Here is a 22727-nt window from a genome sequence, read left to right as displayed (position 1 = left end):
TTTTTTGCTGTATTTATTTTTTCGGTACGCGGGCCTCTCACTGTTATGGCCTCTCCCTTTGCGGAGCACAGGCTCCGGACGCGCAGCCTCAGCGGCCATGGCTCACGGGCCCAGCCGCTCCGCGGCATGTGGGATCTTCCCGGACCAGGGCACGAACCCATGTCCCCTGCATCGGCAGGCGGACTCTCAACCACTGCGCCACCAGGGAAGCCCTGGGATTTTTTTTTACCTTCAAGCGTAATTTTTCAAAAAATGTAATTTCACTTGATACTTATCTTTCGTCAACTGAGAAAACTTACCTTTTGGTTATCTATTCGGATTTAATTAATGTAATCATCAGTGAGTTGTCTGTTGTGAAAAGGACATAGAGAAGATGCACTGTTTTCCATTTTCCAAGTAAAATGGATCCCTAAGAATTCATCACAAGGCAATGGTTTCGCAGCATTCTGATGAAATATTTTAAATACGCCTTCAAGAAGAAAAGCCCACAACACTGTGCTGTATATTGTCAGGAAAGAAGACCTAAATGCATGTACATGGGAATTACACTTGTTCACAAGTCTGCAGTTCTCAGGCAGTTTTAAGACTTTGGTCCCACATGATGTATCATCCCTTGGAAGAGGGTGGGTAGGTGTTACTGCGGTATCCAAGAGGGGCACACCCAGAGGCTCCCCAGGTGAAAGGGGCCTGCAGTGAGATGAGGGGAGAGCTTTGAGTTGGCTCCTGCTCTTTTGCCACAGGGCTTCTTTATCGGCCTCCTGCAAAGGAAGGGCTTTTGGATTCTCACCAGCAACCTAGCCTGAGGGAAGCTAGAGTGTTCAGCCAGTCCAAATTGCCCTTGATATCATAAAGTTTAATTGCATCAGTTTAAAATTGAAAGAACATTTCTTCAGCTCCTGCAGTGTGTGACACATTACTTCAGGCCCCGGAGGTTCAAAGCTGAATGATAGGATCCTCTCCCTTGGGGGCTGAGGGACTGGCCTGCGGATGCCCTTGTGTCTCCGTTTCTTCTTCCTCTTCCCTTCTTTCCTCCATCCTCAAAATACTCTTAATCTTTTATGTTGGCATGTCTGGGCCTCCAGCACTTAGAGCCATGCTCGCTGTCTTGCTTTCCAGGTCTCCCAGATCAAAATATCAATTCCCCCAGAGATACAATTGAAATGATGTTTTACATACAGGTCCAGCATGTTGTTTGCCCTTAAAAAGTGTTCATTTTAATTATTTGATATTAAATTTAATTCATACAAATGTGTAAAAAATTCAACTATCTTGGGGCTGGGGGAGATGGGGGTGTTTTCTCTTTAAAAGTCACTTCAAATACTATTTTGGTCATGATGTTCCTGGTGAGGGCAGCCAGGATGGAAGCTGGGCTGGATGAAGGACAGATCCTTTCTGCTTAGGGAATCAGTTTGCCAGACCCGTGAACAAGCTGTATCTCCACTCCAGGTACCTGTACCCACATCCTTCTGAGATCATTGATGCTCCTGTGATGCAGTAAATGTAGCAGTAGAGTGGAGAGTCTTCCTCCTTTCATGTTGGCATGGAAAATGCCTCAGGTATTTGACTACCTTGATGCTGGAGGCTTTTGTGTGATCGGTAACAGTGTGTCTGGTTTGTGGCCAGTTAGTGAAGTATCTCAGACCTTCTTTCCGCCGCAAAATTTATAAAAACCCATTCTGTTGCAAAGGGCTTTCCTTCCTCAGTGATACTTTGGAGTCCCACTTGTGGAAATGTCAATATCTCTGCTGGCTTCTAATATACAAGGCCTTCTGAGCATGTTCCCAGGGAAGGAGAGTTGATATGGTAGACTTCTCTGGTTTTAGTTAATTAATGGCCTACTCCAGCTCCATTTCCTGCTTTCCTGGAGGAACATTCAGTGACTGTACTTATGCAGCAAAGTCAAATTCGTTAGTTTTATTATATGAAACGTCAGGTGGAGAGCTGAAGAGAATCTTTTCCCAGTAGCATCTCCTAAGCTCCAGAATGGAATCAGAAGTAGGGCAGTGGAGTAGTGCATGGACAGGCCTGCCTAAGATCATCTCAGCATCCGTGTGAGACACGTCAGGCTTGCTGCAGATGGGTGAGACATGAAAATAGATTCAGGGGCTAGTTAGAAGATTCAGAGACCAAGGTCAGGAGAGCTGGGGAGCTGAATCTAAAGAAGTTTTCTTTGAACCTGTTTCTGTAACACACGAAAACAGCTGCTAAGGTGGACAGTATTTTCTTCAGAGGTTTTGTCTTTATGCTTCTTGCAGTTTAGAAATTGTAGGCCCTGGGAATATATATATTCAAATCCTTAGTAATCTAAGTATTCAGAAGGGCATAGAGTATTTTGGGCTTTGAGAGGGCAAATGTAAGGATTAGCAGCTGATTTTTTTTATTTTTTTTTCACAGCAGCTGATTTTTTTTTTTTTTTTGCAGTACGCGGGCCTCTCACTGTTGTGGCCTCTCCCGTCACGGAGCACCGGCTCCGGACGCGCAGGCTCAGTGGCCACGGCCCACGGGCCCAGCCGCTCCGCGGCACGCGGGATCCTCCCGGACCGGGGCACGAACCCGCATCCCCTGCATCGGCAGGCGGACTCTCAACCACTGCGCCACCAGGGAAGCCCAGCAGCTGATTTTTTTAAGGATAGTTTTTTTTCCCCTTTCTTCCATCGTGCTAGTACTCTATCTCAGCCTGGCTTCTGTGTTTTACAACTTGATAGAGTATGCCATTTAGCCTCATGATTTATACATATTAAGCCTTATTTGTATAAATACATGCCCACTTATCACAGCCACACCATTGAGGACTTAGTAAAACACACATTGCTAAATGCCACCCCAAGAGTGTCTGATTCTAGGTCTAGGGTGGGGCCTGAAAATTTGCTTCTCTGACATGTTCCCAAGTGATGCTGATGCTGCTGGTTCAGGGACCACTTTGAGAACCACTACTCTAGATATTCACTGAGGTTTACTACCCAGCCGGGAGCAGTTGCAAGAAAACAGTAACAACATGAAATCCCAACGTAATAATGGTGGAGTAATGAGATTTAGTTAGGAGGAAATACTTTCTGTGATAGGAGTTTGTGTGCATTGTCCTAACCTCACTTGTGGATAAGTCATAAAGACTTACGGGGAACCTCATGTTTGTTTTTTAAAATTATGTCACAGGGGCTTCCCTGGTGGCGCAATGGTTGAGAGTCCGCCTGCCGATGCAGGGGACACGGGTTCGTGCCCCGGTCTGGGAGGATCCCACATGCCGCGGAGCGGCTGGGCCCGTGAGCCATGGCCACTGAGCCTGCGCATCCGGAACCTGTGCTCCGCAAATGGGAGAGGCCACAACAGTGAGAGGCCCGCATAACGCAAGAAAAAAAAAAAAAATTATGTCACAGAATTAGAGGAGTCTCTTGCTAGAACAGACCTTAACACCATCTAGCTAGAGGCAGAGACAGGAGAAGTGATTGATTAAGAAGACTGTGTTAGGGAAGGGAGCTTTTAAGAGAACTAATTCCCCTAATATAAAAGGAACCATTTTAGTATTTAGTCAACATTTAAAATGTTTAAATTAAATTCAGCGCCAAAGTTGATTTTAGGCCTTCTGAGCCAAAGGTCTATAGTGATTTTAACATAATTTTTTCCAGTTGCAGAGATCCTTTGATGGCTTAGTTTTTAGGTCCACAGCCCTAGGTTCTTGGGAAATCTGATACCAGAGGCAGCCCAAAGAAAAGTTTGCCAAATACCAAGTTTTCAAAGAATTAGCTACTGTAATTAGACAAGGAAAAGAAATAGTATATAAAAATTGCAAGGGGAAGAGGTAAATTATCATTGTTTACAGATCCATGCAAACCCTGAAAACCTAATGAAATCAACCAAAAATCTAACATAGACAAAAAGAATTTAGGAGGAGTTCCCTGGTGGGGATTCCGGGCTTTCACCGCCGAGGCCCAGGTTCAGTTCCTGGTCAGGGAACTGAGAATTCCCCAAGCTGCATGGCACGGCCAAAAAAAAAAAAAGTCAGTAAAGTCACTAGTTAAAAATTAATATTAAAAAATCATAGCTTTGATCTACACCAACAACAACCAGAAAATAAAATGTAAGAACTACATACCATTTACAGTAATGACTAAGAAGATTAAATACCTAGTAATAAAGTTAACAAGAAATGTGAGATATATATAGATATAAAGTAAACTTTAAAATGCTACTGAAGGTCTTAAAAGAAGACTTGAGTAAATGGAAAAGTATATCCTATTCTTGGCTAAGACTCTTCAACAGTTTAGGATCATTCTGTTCTAAGTTAAATCCATAAATTTAAAGCTTCCTCCCTTAAAAAAAAGTTGCAGGAAAATTCCTACAAAGAAGATGACCTGCCGGTTATTAAAAATTTTAAGAGTTTAGGGTAATTAAAGTCTTTTGGTGCTCTCCTGATGTTGATGGAGCCAATAGAGAAAGTCCAGAGATATGTCTAAAAGTTGCACTTAGTATTACTTAAAGAGGTGGTTCATATCAGTAGGGAGTAGTCAATCTTGAAAAAAAAAAATACAGTTGTATTTCTTCCTTGCTCCCTACACTAAAACAAATTCCAGATGCCTCAAAAACTTAGACTTAGAAAATGAAACTATAAAAGTAATGGATATTTTTAATTATCTTGGAGTTGGGAAGACTTTTTGAAACAACACAAAAATCAGACTCCAAAGAGGAAAACCATCAATAAATTTGACTACAAATTAAAAAATAAAAATTTCTGCAGGGCAGAAGTTACATATACAGACACACCCCGTAAAGTCAAAAGAGAAATGATGAACAAGGGAAAATGTAGCTGCCTGCGTAGCAAATAAAGGGCGAATTTCCTTCACATATGAAGCAGTCTTGCAAATCAAGGAGAAAAAGACCAACAACCTAGTAGAAAAATCAATTGGTAAAGGACAGGAACAAGCCGTTCACAGAGGAAGAAATGCAAATGGCTTATAAACATAGGTAGAGATGTTCAAGCTCACTCTTAAGTTCAGAAGTCCAAACGAATACCATTTTTCACCTATCTGAATGACAGAGATCCAAAAGTTAGATAATAGGTAGCACTATCAATAGCAACGGTGCGGGGAAAGGAGTACTCGAATGCACTGTTGGTCAGTGTGGAAGCTGGTACGCCTTATTTGGACCACAGCTTGGTGACATCTTTCAAAATTTTAAATGAATATACCTTTTCACTCAGCAGTTCCAATTTGGGTATCTCTCCTTACAGATATGCAGGACTTGCAGATGTTGTCAAAGGTACTGTACAAGAATATTCCTTGCAACATTACTGGTAATAGTAAGAGACCAAAAACAACCTAATTGTTGGTCAAAAGAGGACTGATTTATTGAATTATTATAATCATACAAGAGAATTTTGTGCCGCCATTAATAAGAACATTGATGGTCTATCTATGCTTAGAGGGTATAATTTCCTCTCCTTTTAAGTGGAGAAAAGCAAGATTTAGCACAGTGTATATGATACATTTCTTGTAGTGTTAAAAACAAGGGGAGAGATAGTTGTAGTGTAATAGATTTTACTTAACCCATTATATTCAAATTATTTCAATCTAATGAATATTTAAAATATCAATTGGATACTTTATATTGCCTATTTTGGACTAAGTCTTTGAAATTCGCTGTATGTTTTACACTTAGAGCACAGCTCAATTTGGACTAGCCATGTTTCAAGTACTCAGGAACCATGTATAGCTCTTGGCTCATGTACTAAGCAGAGTAGGTACAGAGAGCAAAGAGTGCTGGACTAGAAGTTCAGAGACCCAGGTGGCCCTGCAGCTTATTGCTGTGACAGTGTACAAGGAGTTTACTTTTTCCTGGGCCTCATTTTCTTCAGATAGAATGTGAAGGATTAGACTAGAGCTCTAAAGTTCCTTCCAACTTTAAAATTTAGGGTTCAGATATATTTCATATTACTTGTCAAAGTCAAAAATGGAATTGCACTTGCTTTCAGAGACACAATTTTCACCAGCACTCCTAAAATTCTGTGTTCCTAAGTGAAGCACACTTCGTATCGTAGGGACTGTATTGTCAGTGCTAGAGTAAGGGTTTGTTTATTGGTTTGTTTAAGGGAAGAATGTTACTAAGCTACATACATGTTATAAACCCGGTAGGAATTGGTCAGTTCTTCTAATAGAATTACGTCCAGTATGAGGCTTTGCTAAGAATTCTAACGGCACATGGAGAACTTCGAAAGAGTAAAAGAGAGAATCACATCAATAGTATCTAAAGAAAGAGTAAACGTTGAAGGAGAAAGAGTTGAGAGGGCAGAGCTTTTTAGTACAGTTCTGTTTATAAACTTGATTCTTCCGAAGATAATAACGAGTAGTTCCCTTAGAACAGTAGAGAATGAGAATCACACAGACAGTGAATCTCAACCAGAGCCACACATTGGAATCACTTGGGGAAATTTTTAAAATCCTGATGCCCGTTCTGTACCCCAGACTGGTGGTTCCCAAAGCGTGGTCCCGGGACCAGCAGCAGCAGTAGTATCTCCTGGGAGCTTGTTAGAGATGCACATTCTCAGGCACCCCCCCAAGACCGACTGAGTCAGAAGCTCTGGGGTGGCGCCCAGCAATCTGTTTGTAATGTTCCCCTAGTGATGCCACTGTGCAGCCAGAGTTGAGAATTCTAGAGCAAGCAGGATTCAGGGCAGGGATAGCAGGTGGGTTTCATTTTGAGTACCAGTTTTCATCCTATATCGCCTGTGGGGATGGAGTTGGAGATGGAATGCAGTCTACCTGCTTGGTATTTGCCATTCTTGATTTGGGTAATTTATTGGCGTTATAGAGGGTTGGATGTTGCAGTTCACAAATAGAAGTCAAGAAGCGTCCTTTCCAGTTGAGAAAAAAGAAGAAAAAAAAAAAGAGGAGAAAAGGAAAAAAAAAACCCCGGGAACCACAAAAGCCATAGAAGCTACAAAAGGTTGGGACAGGAGGGAACAAGTATACTAAGTAAAATATTATAAGTGAAGAAATTCCAGATAGAGTCTATAATATTTCATTTATAAATAGGGTTTCTTAAAGAAGTTCAAGTGTCATGACGATTTTAGGCCCACTTTATGATCTGTCGTCAAGTCTATTTGATCAAAAAATACAGCTTGTTGAACCCTTTATCATTTGGCATTGAAGAATCCATTTCCTCTTAACATTTGGGCTTTAGGTAGGAATGCACTTAATATAGGTATGGTAAATTCAGAATGAACTAAGCCAGAAAATAAAATATATTTTCCAAGTATAAAGAGGTTGTCACTGACTTGAGAAGGAGTTAACGTGTCACATTCTTTCGATTTTTACTTCTCAGGAGAAATCACAGTATCTGTAATTTCAGAGGCATATTCTGAAGAATGTTATATTGTGATCTCTCTAAGCTGAATCTTATAAATCTATCTGGGAGTTTTCAGACCTGACAAAATAAGAATGGACCCATTACAGTATCACGTTCATTTGATTTTTCAAAAGTTAGGAGGACTGAATATGCAGATCATTTGAGAGACTGCTTTTGCTCTGCCTTGTAATAAGCAGATGGAGGAAAGCAGGCTGGGCTGTGTTGAGAGTGCATCTGGTGCTTCTTGTTTTTCGCGATCTCGGCTGTATAACTTCTGTAAACCCTTTCTGTGTATTTTTCTTTTCTCGTTCCCAAACATTATATTTTACATGGGAAAGTCAATTTTGATAATTTCCAAAAAGCTAGGTGTTACAGCAGAATTTGTGCCTCTTAGGAAAAACTGCTCCTTTACTATAAAGTAGAACCTGCCTTTCATACCCAAGTAAAACAATTCTGATATAACTTTCCTAATCGTCACATTTATTACGGAAAGGATGATAATACTATTTTCCAGACCATGTTTACAAAGAATATGATTTTGATTTCTGTGTTAATTTCTGAGTACTGAGTTTCTGTTTTAAATTGTTTTGTGAATTGGGCTCTCTGGGTATAATAAAGTGGCTTTCAGCACATGGGTGGTATTGTCAAACATCTTCCCCAGATAGCAAACACATGCATTTCAACAGCTTTTTGGACAGAACCACAGTTAATAATTTCTTTACAGGAAAAATGTATTTTTTTTATTATCATTATTTTCTCATCTTACGTTCTGGCATTTAAATTATGAAACTTCATCTCGCCATGTAGACTTACCTTGTATTGCCAAGAGGAGAGAAGTGGCTTTTCTGCAAAGCTAAATAGTTTTTACTTTATTGTCTGCTACGAAACAGCTGCTGATACCAGAAAAATGCCGTCTCATCATTGGGCCTGGGGTGTCCAAAAGAGGCAGGAAAAAAATGACTGTAGCTCCCTGTCTGCCCTGGCACTCTCCTTCCTTCTCTCCGTTTTCATTGCCGGGAAGAGCAGGAGAACAATATTCTGCAATTAAGGATTCCATTAAGTTGAAGAAAAGAGCAAATGGGGGATGTTTGTTCTCCAAGCTGAAAAAATTTGTCTGGGATGGGGGTGGATACTGGTAGTGGTATAGAGAGAGGTGGGTGGAGAGAAGAAGTCAGGGCTGTTTGTTGAATATACTGTTAAGGACTGTTACCATCCTAATTAATCAAGTTAGAAATTACAGCTGTAGTCCGTTTCCCCCCAATTCTTGTTATCAATTTTCTTCTCTTTTGAGACAAAGCAAATATAAATTTTGTGTTCATTTGTCATTCGTTCTTTGACTTCAGCATCTCTGAAAATAACAATGTAGCACAAAAGCCCAGTATTTACCTAGTTGTAATGTGGGTTGCCATGGTGTTTTGCAAATTATTGCAATTATGTTCACCATGCGAGTCGCCCTTGGTAACTGGCGAAAAAACTGATAATCCTGTTTTGAACAAAAGGTCAAATTGCTGAATAGAAAGTCTTGATTAACTAAAAGATGTACAAAGTGGAATTATTTCCTACCATTCAGAAATAGTTCTTGATCGGGTTTGGGGGAGGGGGTGAGTAAGTACATCTGATTACTGAAGTACAAAGCATTGAAAGGATGTTGTCTTGAGCCTTTCATGTAGTCTTAATGGTGGCTTTTTTGTCAAATTTACCCATTTGCGGCATTGAAAGAGGCAGCTGCATTTAAGCTGGAGAGACGGTGCTTTTTCAAGAGTTCAGTGCATGGAAAGTTCTCAGCAGTATCTGCAGTTTACTAGTAGCCCCTGGTCTATTAAAACTGATGTGCCGCATTTGAGCCCATTGCTCTCAGTACTTCTGAACCCCTCTGCCTGATGATCTAATAAAGTGCTCTTACTGGACAATCTCTGATCAGCTACTTAAAAAGGAGCTTGGGGGAGGGGGCGGCAGGGAGAAGCCTTACAGGCAGTGAGACCTGGTGTATAGGCCAGAAGAGAGCCGCCAGGGGCTAAACCAAGAGGTCTCTCACGACGGTAATCTGTGCTGAGGTATTTGCCATGGGGTTGTGGGTTTTGTGCCCCAAATCCCTCTAAGCTGTGGTCACAGTTTTTTTTTTCTGGAAAGAAATCTTTATTTTATTCCAAGTTGAATAAGAAAAGATTAGACATGTCGTTTTGAAATTTGCAAATCCACTTTTGTGGATTTGCTTCTTTGGTGATGGCGTTCATAAAATACACGATCCTACATTTATGTAAAAGCAAAAGTTTCCCAGGTTACAGCCAAAGGTCAGATGGATTTCAACTCTTCCGAATCTGGCAGAGCATTTGGGGTTGTATTTCGGGGGGGGGGGGTTCTCTTCTTTTTTTTTTTAATGGCCACCTGAAAAATCAATTCTCAAAACTTTTGAGAGTGTGTGAAAGTGGCATGAAAGCAAAGCAAACCTTAACAAGTTTGTGGGTTTACATTCTACATCACCTAGCAACCCCCTGGCTCAGCCAGATCTCTCGTCTACCCTTAGTTCTGTTTACAGACTATTCAGACGGTCCTTCGAAACCATGAAAGATATTCAGTTTCATTAGTACCATTCTCAAGGAGAAAATAATTAAAGTTAAATGAACAAACACTGCCTGGTGATGGTTTGAAGTCCATTCTGATTTTAAGATGCCCTTTGAGGCAACTGCATAGATAGTTCAGTTTGAACATTTGTTGTTCAGTACCCAAAGGTATATCATATTAAACCATGCCAATAAATAGCCTGGAAACAAACGAACAATAAAAATTACTTTTAGCTAGACTTGAGCAAAGAAAAGAAACTGCTAGTAATAAGTTTCTAGGCATGCCCTCCTGATTGAATTTTTTATTTGATCCCTACCCTGGACATCTAAGCTGATCCATTCGTACACTGAATAAAGACAGGGGAAGAGGCCTGAGGAACAAAGCACCTCTCTTTAAAACTGATTTATTACCTACCCTTGGCGATCAAATCATATTCCATAGAAGGCTGTGTGCAGTTTAGTGAGTAGCTTAATTTCATATATGATTGTAATACTAATAATGCATGCCCTGCCACTTTCTATTTGGAAACTGCTCATGTGCTTAAATCAACCTATTCTTGAAATTTCTGAGAGTAAAAAAAAATTTTTAAGAAAATGTTTTTATGTGCCTTTTTTTCCCATAAGCCCATTCTCTGAAAAATCATTTTGGAAACAACCAAACACATGTTAAAGCTCAAAATATTTTTCAGATGTGTTAGTAATTCACTTATATTGAACACTCTTGGCAAAACTGTCTCTTCCCCCACCCCCCATTTAATAACAGTTTTCTGATTAAAAAACAATATACACTTGTAGAAATTTTACAAAATACAGAAACAGAAGAAACTACCTAGAGATAACCACGGATGGCTTTTTAGAGTATTTCCTTCCAGTCTTTTTTTCTGTGTACATATTGATGAAACTAAGCCTTGAGTTAACTTTTGAAGTTTATTTGTTAGTATGTGTACATACCTAAGGTGATGTTTTTTCAAGAGCGAGGAGTTGAGAGGCCGGAGCCGTGTTGGAAGTAATGAACAATTTTTCTTAGAGGCCTCATCACTAAAATATTAATGTGAGCATCAAGAGTAGCCATTTTTCCATCTCATTCCATTTGATTCTTTCTTTTTTCCTTGTTGAAATGACTATATGCCTTAACTGACACATCCATTTATAACCATTCATGTTGGAAAGTCGGACATTCATCATGGTTGGAATATTACATCCCTAAGTCACTTGTAGCTTCACATAGGGGGAAAAAAGAGTCTTTTATGAAAAGATTTGTAATACAATAGAGATTAATGGAATGTGGAGAGGAAAATGCTTTCAGTTCCTCGTGTAAAGTGAAAGCAGGGCGGCTCAGAAATCTTGTATTCTTACTATTTGTATTTTGTTAGATCTCTGTCATCCACAGTACATGGCTGGGTTGCATGAGCTCTTTGTGCTTTGTTGACAATTGACAGACAAAGCAAAATTATTCCTGAAGCAAGGTACTGTGTACTTAGTTGTGACCTATTACAGCCTAAGAATGTAGCTTGCTTTTGAGTTGGATGAATAGGGAGAGTATTTTATAGAATAGGCTTGAATATACTAGGAGAGATTTTAGCTGCCCATACAGAAAGATACATGTCCTCCATTGAACTTTTTCCCCCAAAATGTAATTTTCCGTATAAAGTCATGTCAAGTATATTTTCCCTGGTTGCTTGTACGGAGACAGTTTTAACTGTTCTAGTATTGTCCTACAGTGGTAAAATAAAATTGCTGGTAATTGTTGGCTTTCTCTGCTCACAGTATAGCAGGAGAAGATGGCTTGCATGGGGCTCTTTAATGTACCTCAGGTACATCTTCTGATGCTCAGCTTCTGATTGCAAATTAAAATAACAAGGCTAGGGTATTGAATTTGATGCGAGGCAAAGCAGAACAACTTGCTAATTTATCCTGTAATATACAATTGCTGAGGTTGGAATTTTTCCACTTGTAGTGCTATTCTCTGTGTCTAAATGAGGACCACTGTTTGCATCTAACCTATCAAATCAGTTTGGGAGTGCTCCATTATCTTTTCAGCAAACTGATGGCAGAGTCTGGTCCTTGCACAGATGATAAGATCGATAAGTTTCAAATAACTTGGATGAAATGACATGTGACTGTTCACTTAAAGAGATGTCTTACTTTAAAAATCAATTTTAATAATATTTAAAATTCTTACATTGACCTACGGGGCACTTTCCACTTGTTTTGTTTGATAATTTTGTTAAAAATATTTTTGTATTAACTTTGGTGAATAGCTAGTTTATGTGTGTATCTTTCCTGGTTTGCTCTTTCGTCTCCTACCCTGGCATCTCTCTGAGACTTAATAATCACTCTTTGACATGCCAGCGTGCTGCAGTGTAGAAGATTTAACTTTAAAAGCAAAATTATGTTCCTGTTAAAACTTCCCCTGGAGATCTTAGGAAAAGTTTCTCCCAGTTTTGGGTGCAAATGTGGGTCAGAAAGCAATTGGTTTTTTGATATTTCTGGAAATCCCAAATCACAGCATGTCATTCTTCAAAAGCAGCTGTGGGCCCATACTGTGCACTGTCTATAAGAAGACCTGTTTTACACTGGGGATAATTCTGTGACAGAAAAATGTGACTGCACGGGAACCCCAGAACATTTATAAATGGTTTTGGGTGAAAAGAGTGTCTGGTATTCTCAAAGTGCATGTAGTTTGGGGAGAGGAGCAGTTAATGGCCATTATAGAAAAATAGTAATGATATGATGAACTCTGTAACAGCACGCATGCTGGCAGACCTCGCCCTGTAACCCTGTCACCGCACTCCTGGAGAGCCATTACAGTTTAAATCATACGTCACTGCAGTACTGTGTTGTGTTGTCTCTTGAAAATCTCTGTAAATCCCCAAATAAAGCACTTCTGCATAGTTGTACTGTTTTGCAATCAAATTGAGAAACAGCTCCACCTAATCTTACGGGTTATCCCTAAGTTCTCCATTTTGGGATAACACCAGGCAGAAACTGACCAGGCTCTTTCCTGGTTAGAATAGTGCATTTTGAATAATGCATTGTCAGCTGTAAGTACAGCACTGACATTCCCCAGTACCGGAGGCATATGGAGGATAATAACAGTATTTGACATTTACTGAACATTTGTTCGGGCTTTCTTATAACAACTCTAATAGGGTAAACAGCTCTAATAGGGTAAATATTATTACCTCCTGTTTTATAGACGAGGAAACTGAGGCTTAGAGAGAGGTTTGGCAACTTTATACAAAATTACCTATTAATAAATGGGAGGGGAGAGACCACACTCAAGTGCATAACCTTTTCATAACCTCAGCTCGGTTTTCTTGATTGAGTGTGAATGCTTGTGCTTGATATTGGGTGGGACACTACCAGATCCAAAGTGGGTCATTCCCTGAGGGCCTGACCATCCAGTTAGGGAGGTAAAATAAGATGTTTCCAGGAGAGTGCAAAGCAGAGTGTGCTCAGTGGCAGCTGGGCTAGAGGGACAAGTTCCTGAGGGCTGGGAAAATTTTACGGGAGAGGAATAGAAGTGATGCTCAAGGAATGGGCATTTTCGACAGAGGTTATACAGCATGAGCAGAGACAAGGAGTTGGCCACAGGCAAAAAGTGGTGAGGACAGTGAGAAAACCAACGCTGTGGGGCAAAGAGCTGGCGTAAGAGAATGATGAGAAAGGAGGAATGGGACCAAAGCATGTGTTCTTATCCTCTATGGAAGGTATACCATTGGGGGATGGGAGTGGAGAGGCCTTGGGAAGCTACACTTGGCAAGTCTGTGCATTGGATGTGGGAGAGCATGGAGTCAGGGAAACCAGGCATGAGCTATCACAGTAGTTCAGTTTAGAGGTCCGGGCTTGAGTGAGGTTGGTGATAATGGGACTATAAGGCCAGTGGACAGATTTGGTAACTGATTGGAAATGGGAGAAAGACCCATCATATATTTGATTCAACAGTATGAAAACTACTGTGAAGTTTTTTTCTCCTGTGAATTTTAGACCCTTTCCTTGTTTTCCATAAATCTGCTCCTGTGCATTTTTATTTTATTGCTTCTGTTTTATTCATTTATTTTCTTCAAAAGATATTTTTGAATGCCTCCTATGCACCACATTTCCGGGTGTGGGTGATTTCTGTGTGTGCATCCTTCTCGAAATACAGATGTGCACAAATGAATAGCAGTTTGTGTTTAAGGTGCAGCTACCAAGAACACCTCAGTTACAAGTGGAAATCGATCCCTTTTTAGCATGTGCAGACAGAAACCATTTTCGTTGAGGCCTCAGAAATATAATTTAGCAATCAGAACCAATCAGCATTTGACACAATTTCATACACAGTGATTTCAAGGAATTAGTGATGCTGAGACTAAAGCAACAGGTGATAGAGTTTTGCGTGTTTTGGTAAAGGTTTGTTGTGCTATTGGACAGGCCAGCAGTCACCTCTTTTGAACCCTCTACTTATAAACGTGGTTAATGTAGCCATCGGAAAACTTAATGACCGTATTACTCTCGGTTATGACAATTTGGTATTTATATGTGGCATTGCATAATAAAATGACATATTTGGATGGCAGACATCCTTAGAGTGGTTCTGGGGTTTTTTATTAAAAGCCAAACATTTTTATAGGTTGGACTTCCAAAGAACTACACATTATTAAATTTTTTTTCCTTCCACTGACTTGGCAGTGTACCTTTGGGCGGCATGTTATTTCCCAAATTGGAAATGAAAATAAGTTTAATTTTGTCCTTGTGAGTGGTAATTCAAAGGGAATTTATACAACGTTAGTATTTTCTTTTGCCTTGTTTTTATCACCCATGAGAGGCAAAATGCACTGTGAGATCTTGTAAGATTTGCGCCATCGTGGAATATTTTCAAAGTCCTGGCATATTTATTTTTAACAGCTCAAATGTTCCTTGAAAGGTATATTTAGCACAGTCAGTCAGTATTTGCTGGGGGAACAAAGGGTTAACCAAATGTACTTGAGAAAACTGAATGGAAGCAAAGCATATATTGAATATGATTAGGGCCTCTTTCCCCCATAGAAGAGTTTTATTTAAAATACGCCAAGACCAAAAGCTTAATTATCAAAATAAAACAAGAGGCATAAAGAGTTACAGGCTTCTAATATTTTTTTTTCAGCCCCAGTTCCCTTCACACAGTTATCAGCATGTTTAATTTCCATGCATAATAGCACTAGTTATTGTTGTCATTTGTAAAGGGAGATTAACAGATAGTAAGTACAAACAAACCCAAATAAGTACTGAATAGAGAGGTGACAAAGAAGAAAAGACCTCTTTAATGTTAATTATAACTGGTAGGAAGTCTAGACAAATTATATTATCTGTTTTCTATATGATTTGAAAGGACATTTAGTTAGTAACTCTGTCAGAGATAGAGTTGGGTGTTTGCTTTAGAAACAGGTGAGGTGACAATTTAGCATCTCCCTGGTTGGCAGCTCACCTGGTGAGTCATGAAGTTGTCGTAAATTGATGGAATCAAGTTTCAAAAACATCTGAAAAGAACTGTAGCTTTTGAACATTATATTTTAAAAATTAAAAAATAATTTGAACTTCTGGGTTGTATTCTGGTACTTAATACTTTATTGTCTCAAAACATGGTAATTGACCTGTCTGCTTGCTTTTTAAAATTTTTTGTTGAGAATTGAATGAATTACAGCTATGGTTGTGAATATTAACTGATAGATATTCGCAAGTGTGTAAAGCCTCAGGTAGCAAATAGTGTCACAAACCCAAATGAATGATGAAGGGGTGGTTCAGTCCTGCATTTTTCATACATGGTTTCCTTGAATGCTACTGTTTCCTTTATTAATATGCCTAAGTTGATACTTCAAGAAAAAACTAGTCTCATGTTTAGTTTTATAGGCTACATTTAAAATGTATTACCAGCTGCTGCTGTCAGCCCCACAATCCCTCTGTCTCCCCCATACCTAGAACAGGCTAAAGCAAAGTATCTTGTGTCTTTAATTCTGAGGGGCCATCGATTGTGAGCTGCACTCTTAACAGCTTTTTTGGAGGAAACATAAATACATGTCATTTGCAAAGGTGTCTGAGTTTCAGAAACATTAAAATGTGAATAAAACCATGTCCTCAAATCAAGAAAATGTGGTAATAGGCCCTAGGAATTGGAACAGACAGTTGCCTATGACTCAGAACCACTGATTCTCTTTTCTAGTTCAGGGTATTTTGGTATGGTAGTAGTTTATATGTCTCAGATAAGTAGAAGCTACATGAGTCCCTCCCTTCTCTGTGTTGTTTTAGTTGGTACCGAACAACTTGGTTCTTAAAGCCAGCCCATAGTGAATTGCTTTTAGGCTTTGTGTAAAGCTTTTAGACCTTGCTTTCCTATTTAGATTGTAATTTCCTGTAAACCCATCAGTTTACATTCTGCATGTAATCATACGAGTTTTTATTTGGAGGTTTTGATGTATTCGGTGGGGTTGGGGATTTCTTTTAAGTAAAGAAAATAACGTCTCATGTGATTTTTTTCTTTTTTTTTAACTTTATGAGTTTCCTAACTTTTATGTTTGGGGCATAGATCAAATTAACAGGTCAGGAAAGAAGGGTAGAGAGCTATTTCAGAATCTCTAAGGAGGGTTTGAATGAAATGAGTCTACCTTGATCACAATGAGTCTATCTTGATCACGATATGGTTTTTATTTGTATTAGTTGATGGCGGTGATAGCACTGAAGCATCCTTTGTCTCTCCAGGGCTGGTTGATTTGTGAGGAGCCAACATGTCGAAATCGAACTCGGCACCTTCCCCTTCAGTTCTCCCGAAATGGACCTCTTTGCCAAGTCTGCATGAAAGCTACACTTCGACCAGAGGTGACGGTCGTATCATGCTCAAGAAGTGTGTGTGTGTGTGTGTGTCTGTGTGTCTGTGTGTGTGTGTCTGTGTGTGTGTGTCTGTGTGTGTGTGTGTCTGTGTGTGTGTGTGTGTCTGTGTGTGTTTGCGTGTGTGTGTGTGTCTGTGTGTGTTGGGGGAGCTTGCTCCTCCCTTAGCTCTGGGAAGTCGATATTTGGTATATGCCCTGTGGTGACACCCTGCACACATGTATTTAAGAAAATATCCAGACTTCAAAAAGATACATGCTTTATTTTTCACATCATGAACAGTATATATTTATATCTAAAAGAGAAGCTGACTAGTTCCCATATGGGTTACTCATATCTTTGGTTGCCACTTCTTAATTACAGAGAATAGATAACTTTCCTTTGTAGAAACTGCTGTTACCTTTGGACTAGATCAGAACCCTTTTTGCAGGGGCCAGAAACCCTCCCAAACCTATACCATAAAGGGCTTATTTGATTTGTTTGGGATTCCATTGTTTCTAAGTAGCAGCACAGAGGAGTAGTTCTCAAGCGTTTTCTCATCCTTAGTACATACACCTGAGGGATAAGGCAGTCTCTCGTTGGTGACTCCCATCTGGGGAGCACATAGTCTGGAAGCACCTTACTCGTAATTAAGATGCCTTCCCTCTGTCGCCCCCTCTGAGCATCATGGACCCAAGCAGCATTTCCCAAACTGTGCGGAGAGAAATGTTTGAAGGTCTTCCAGGCAAGGAGGGTTTTGTGATCAAGTATTTCTAGCCAACTCTGGGCTAGCCAAGGTTAAACAGGACTTATTGTAGATTGTCCTAGAGCCTGTAAAATGATAATGTGAAGTCTGCCTCACCAATACAGGACTGTAATATGCCTCACTTTCCAAATTTATCTGGTCCAAGGATTTGTAAGGATCTGGGGGAGAAGAGAGTAAGAATAGGGAACTTGTTATTTACTTACTTTTTAACCCATAGGCCAGTTTTACAACCAGATTTTATCTTCAGATCTTTTCACTGAAAAGGGTTGATACACAGGCTAGTTTTAGAAAAATATTTTAAAGTTCTCATGGGTTTTTATTTTAATTTTAAGATAATATATCATTTCACAAAATTTAACAAGAAGTCAAGAACTACAAAGGGCTACCACCATTGTTGTGTATACCCTTGTTCTTTTGCATATCCATATGTATTTTTTATGTGGTTTCAGTCATAATGAAGATACGCTTTTGTATCATGTTTGTCTTCTTCTGAGCATCTGTCTCTGTTGCTAGTTAATTTTCAGTACCAAAACTTTTAAACACAAATTTAACCATTCCTCTCATTGGACATTTTAGGCAATTTCACTATCCCTTTACTAGAAAATTGCGATGAATGTTTTCCTGCTTAAATTATTTATTATTTCAAATATTTCTTATCAGCAGTACATATCTAAGTGCATAGATACAATGTGGACATGATTCATGTTGCCACATTACTTTCTTAATGGATTATCTCAACTTAAGTACCAGTTTTACCTCTGCCTTTGCAGCATTTGGGCATTATCATTAATTTATTTTTAACTAATTTGATAGGTAAAAATGTTCCTTGCCTTATTTAGTATATCTTTGATAATTAGCAAAGTAGGATGTAGATTTTTTTTTTTTTAAGAGGTTTTGTTTATTTATTTTCGGTATGCGGGCCTCTCACTGCTGTGGCCTCTCCCGTTGCAGAGCACAGGCTCCGTACGCGCAGGCTCAGCGGCCGTGGCTCACGGGCCCAGCCGCTCCGCGGCACGTGGGATCCTCCCGGACCGGGGCACGAACCCGTGTCCCCTGCATCAGCAGGCGGACTCTCAACCACTGCGCCACCAGGGAAGCCCGGATGTAGATTTTTTAAAAAATATGGAACACATAAGTGAGAATTAGCTGTTATAGCGAATTCTTTTTACGTCAGTCTCATCCTAAGATTTGCATCAACAGGTGCGAAAAGAAAGCAAAAGTATATATATTTAGTGTGACTCATCAATCCAGTTATAGACTCCAGGGGAATCACCTTGCTGCATGAACCGATGCTGCCTTTGAGACTTTTTAAGCATCTAGCTCATCAAGTCAAGTTCAGTGAAAACTGAATTACTTTTTAGAAGGTCAGCCGGTCTTAGGATTCCATTCCTGGTGAGAGAAAGTGAAAGGAAAGTGTACAGCTAGTAGGTAGGTAACTTTCCAGTAAATGTTGATGATGTTACTGGTAGTGCTTTAATACATCAGGTTATCTTTTATTATTTATGACCCTTTTAAAAATGAGTGAACGAACACATGCATTTTGAAGTATTTTTTTCCCTTCATTTTCTTGTCCTCAAGATGGGAGCATGTTAGGCAGGCATTTACCAAGGTTATCAACTACTCTTCCCAGGGAAAAGCTTTCCTAGCTTAGCTGCTCAGGCCATGTTGCTGCTCAGAACGTGACCGTCTGGAATAACTGGAGGTTCAGAGCATCCTGGTTGGTGATACTGCTCTTCACCATTCCTCACGGGGACCTTGACAGTGGGACTCAGCCCACTCTTTTGCAGTCCATTTTCAGTTGCTAGTAATGAATGGGGAGTCTCTTAATTCTATTTATGATGTTCCTGGGCTTTCCTAGTAGGAGGAAAAAGCTGCATCTTTTTAGAGATAGTTCCAAGGTAGCTCCAAAATCAGTAGTGCGATGGACAGGATCATTGTAATTACCACAGCGTTTTCCATAGGGTCTATTTTGCAGGATTATGCTCAACTGGGTCTTAAGTTCTGGGTTGCTGTGTCTCAGTCATACGTTACTTTCATTTAATAATAGTTTATTAAACCCCTACTATATCCTAGGCACTTTGCTAGGGACTAGGGACATAGCAACGAACAGGACATTTTCTTATTTGTAAAAATAGTTCAGCATTACATGGATTATATGAAATTGATGTCTGTGGGCAGAAATAGGCATTTGTGAATATCCATATGGACAAAATCACCAGACTTTCCTGATGTTTGACTAGTGGGGACTTTAAATATGTTGTCAAGTTTGATGGTAAAGTACTTGCCTCTTACTGTGCCAGTCTCATCCTCACATGATAAATCTCTCATTTAGCCCTGAGTTGCAGTTGGCTTGAGTACTTTACAGAATTGACTTGGGGTATGAGAGCTGGCTCTTTTTTTGGCTCCTCTTGCCAGTGTTACAAGAAAGAAAGCTGGGACGGTTTTGTTCTCAGGGTTTTAGACATGTCTCTCTTCTCAGATACCTTAAAAAAAAAAATCAGTTAAGTTTTTTCAGGTTCATGGCAATTTAACAGCATACAAATTGCTGATTATTAGGAATATACTCTCTGGCATCCTCTGCACATAGGAAGTGCAGATAAATACAGGAATGAAAACTCCAATATATGTGTAAGTTCCTAAGTGAATAGAACCCTTTTTCACACTGATGATAGAGACAAGACTTATCCAAGTTAGAGAATAATTATCTTAATATATATTTATTTTAAGGATGTGGTTTTTTACTTCTTAAGGTGGCCAAGTCTGTATGGCTGTGAGCTGAACCCCCAGGGGATCCTGTATTATGTAATTCACCAAAAATAAAGCATTAGTTTGTTTGTTTTGGTTTTTCCTTAACAGAAGTAAGATTTCAAACCAAGTTAAACTTTTCCTCACTAACGTTGCCATCCATACTTGAATCCATACTTGATAAGAAAACATTTACTTGTGATGCTGTCAGGGGCAGGAGCCCTGTGGTGGAGTTTACTTTGTTCGACAGAATTTCTTGAAGACGCCTCATGAGGAAGGCACTGAAATGACTTCTAGTCCTACTGTGGGACACCCCTAGTGTTTCTCACATTATCCTCAGTTGTAAAATTGTTAAAATCTTTTGTAACGGAACATCGGTACCATATAGGACCGTGGTCTTCAAGGGAGAAGGGAAATACTGAACTTGTGATCATTGTGTGTTGCAATTTCAAAATGGCTGTGGCTGACGGATTATTGATTTAAAAAGTAGGTTAGAGACAGTGCAAATGTTGCCAGGCTACGTGGAACAGTGTCTTGTTTCTGCATAAGTTAAAAACATGAAGATAGTTGTGGTCTCTTAAGGCAGTAATCATAAGCTGTACAGGAAGAGAACTTTGGGACTATGATGGAAAGTCTTAAACATCTGTATCTAGTCATGGGTTACCCTCCAGTAGATGACGGGTTTTTACCACGAAGGGCCTTTTGGAGTTCTCTGCTCTGATTTTCCTGTGCTTGTTTTCTGATGCAGAGTTTGCTAGATTCTACATGCAGATTTGCTTACCCTGAGCAGATGCTAGCCTTCCTTTTCAATATACTTTTTTTCATTTTTTAAAAAAGTATCGAGGTGAAATTCACATGACAAAATTAACCATCTTAAAGTGAATAATGCAGTGACACTTAGTATTGCTGCATTCACAGTGTTGTGTGATCACTACCTCTATCTAGTTCCAAAACATTTTCATTTTCCAGAAAGAAAACCCTGTACCTATTAAGCAGTCACGCCCCATTCCTCCCCTTCTTTCAGCCCCTGGAAACCACTAATCTGCTTTCTGTCTCTATGGATTTACCTAGATTGGATATTTTATATAAATGGAACCATACAGCATGTGACATTGTGTGTCTGGCTTTGTTTCTGAGGTTCATCCATGTTGTAACCTGTGGCAGTGCTTCATTCCTTTTTACGGCCAAATGATAGTCCATTGAATAGATATACCACAATATATTCATCCATTTATCCGTTGATGGACCCTTGGGTTGCTTCATTCAATGTACTTTTAAAGTTTATTTTATTTTCATTAGCTAGATAGGTCTTACATTTGGCCTAAATTTGTGTCCTGTGCCTCCCTTGTTGGTCCTAGTTCAGTTGAATGGTACTACACAAAGCTAGACTGATCCTTCCTCTGTTCTTGCCTTCAGTAAGCACCTACTCTCTGCCTGTTTTCTGAGAACCTTTTAGATATTTGAAGGTAGCTGTCCTTTCCTAAGCTTTCCCCTGCTAGGCCAAGTATTCCTAGGTCTTCAGTCATTTCTTTAGTGCTTTGCTTTCAGAAAAGTTGCATGCAGCACTTGGTGAGCTCTCAGTAGCACTTGTATGGAGCAGAATAAACCTGCCACTGCCAACTTTTCTAGGTAGTACATTTCTTTGAAGTCTTTTTAGGGTTGCATTAACTTTCTTGGTATCCATATTCACAGCATTGATTCATTTTGAGGTTTTCATGTGCTCAAACAGATAATAATTTCTCGACACATACAATTGCTAAGCCACGCCTTATCAGGTTTTCTGAGTCCCAAGTGGTTTATTTTTACGTAATGTAAGACTCCATTAGTACTATATTAGTTTCCTAGGGCTGCTGTAATGAAGTACCTCAAACTGAGTGGCTTAAAACAACAGAAATTTCCTGTTTCATGGTTCTGGAAGCCAGCTAGAAGTCTGATATACAGGCACCGTAGGGAACTCTCCCTCTGAAAGCTGTAGGGGAAAATCATTCCTTGCCTCTTCTAGCTTCTGGTGATCCCTGGCGTTCTTTTGCCTTAAATACGTCACTGCAGTCTCTGCTACCACAGTCACATGGCCTCCTCCCAGTGTGTCTCTTTTCTTCTTATAAGGACACCAGTCATACTGGATTAGGGCCCACTGTAATCCAGTATGACCTCACCTTAACTTGATTTTCTCTGCCAAGACCTATTTCCAAATAAGGTCACATTCACAGGTGCTGGGGGTGAGGACCTCAATATATCTTTTTAGGGACATAATTCAACTCATAACAGATAGGAAATGTACTGAGCTGAGGAAAATGGAGACCAAAAGTAACAGTGGCTTAAACAGAATAGACATTTAATTCACTACCTAAGAAACATGAAATTTTTTATCGTGTGACAGAAAGCCAGGTGTGGATTGCTATAGATATGGCTCAACAGTGTCATCAGCAGTGCCGGGCTTCCACCCTCAAGGTCACAGTGTGGTCCAAGGTGACTGCACAAGCTCCTTCAAGCCA

At 39.8% G+C, this 22727-nt stretch overlaps 1 protein-coding gene across 1 annotated transcript in view; it reads left to right on the top strand.

The window, feature by feature from the left end:
- The window catches only part of POLA1 (DNA polymerase alpha 1, catalytic subunit), a 308279-nt gene that overhangs the window by 188786 nt on the left and 96766 nt on the right, over positions 1-22727 (top strand). The window contains exon 35 of the mRNA XM_007446575.1: positions 16617-16733. Coding sequence (XP_007446637.1) covers positions 16617-16733 — 117 coding nt within the window. The remainder of the gene's footprint in view (positions 1-16616; positions 16734-22727) is intronic.

The sequence above is a fragment of the Lipotes vexillifer genome, unplaced genomic scaffold (genome assembly GCF_000442215.2).
Source record: "Lipotes vexillifer unplaced genomic scaffold, Lipotes_vexillifer_v1.1 scaffold1086, whole genome shotgun sequence".
Classification (NCBI taxonomy): Eukaryota; Metazoa; Chordata; class Mammalia; order Artiodactyla; family Lipotidae; genus Lipotes; species Lipotes vexillifer.
This window is presented reverse-complemented; position numbering and strand designations above follow the sequence as displayed.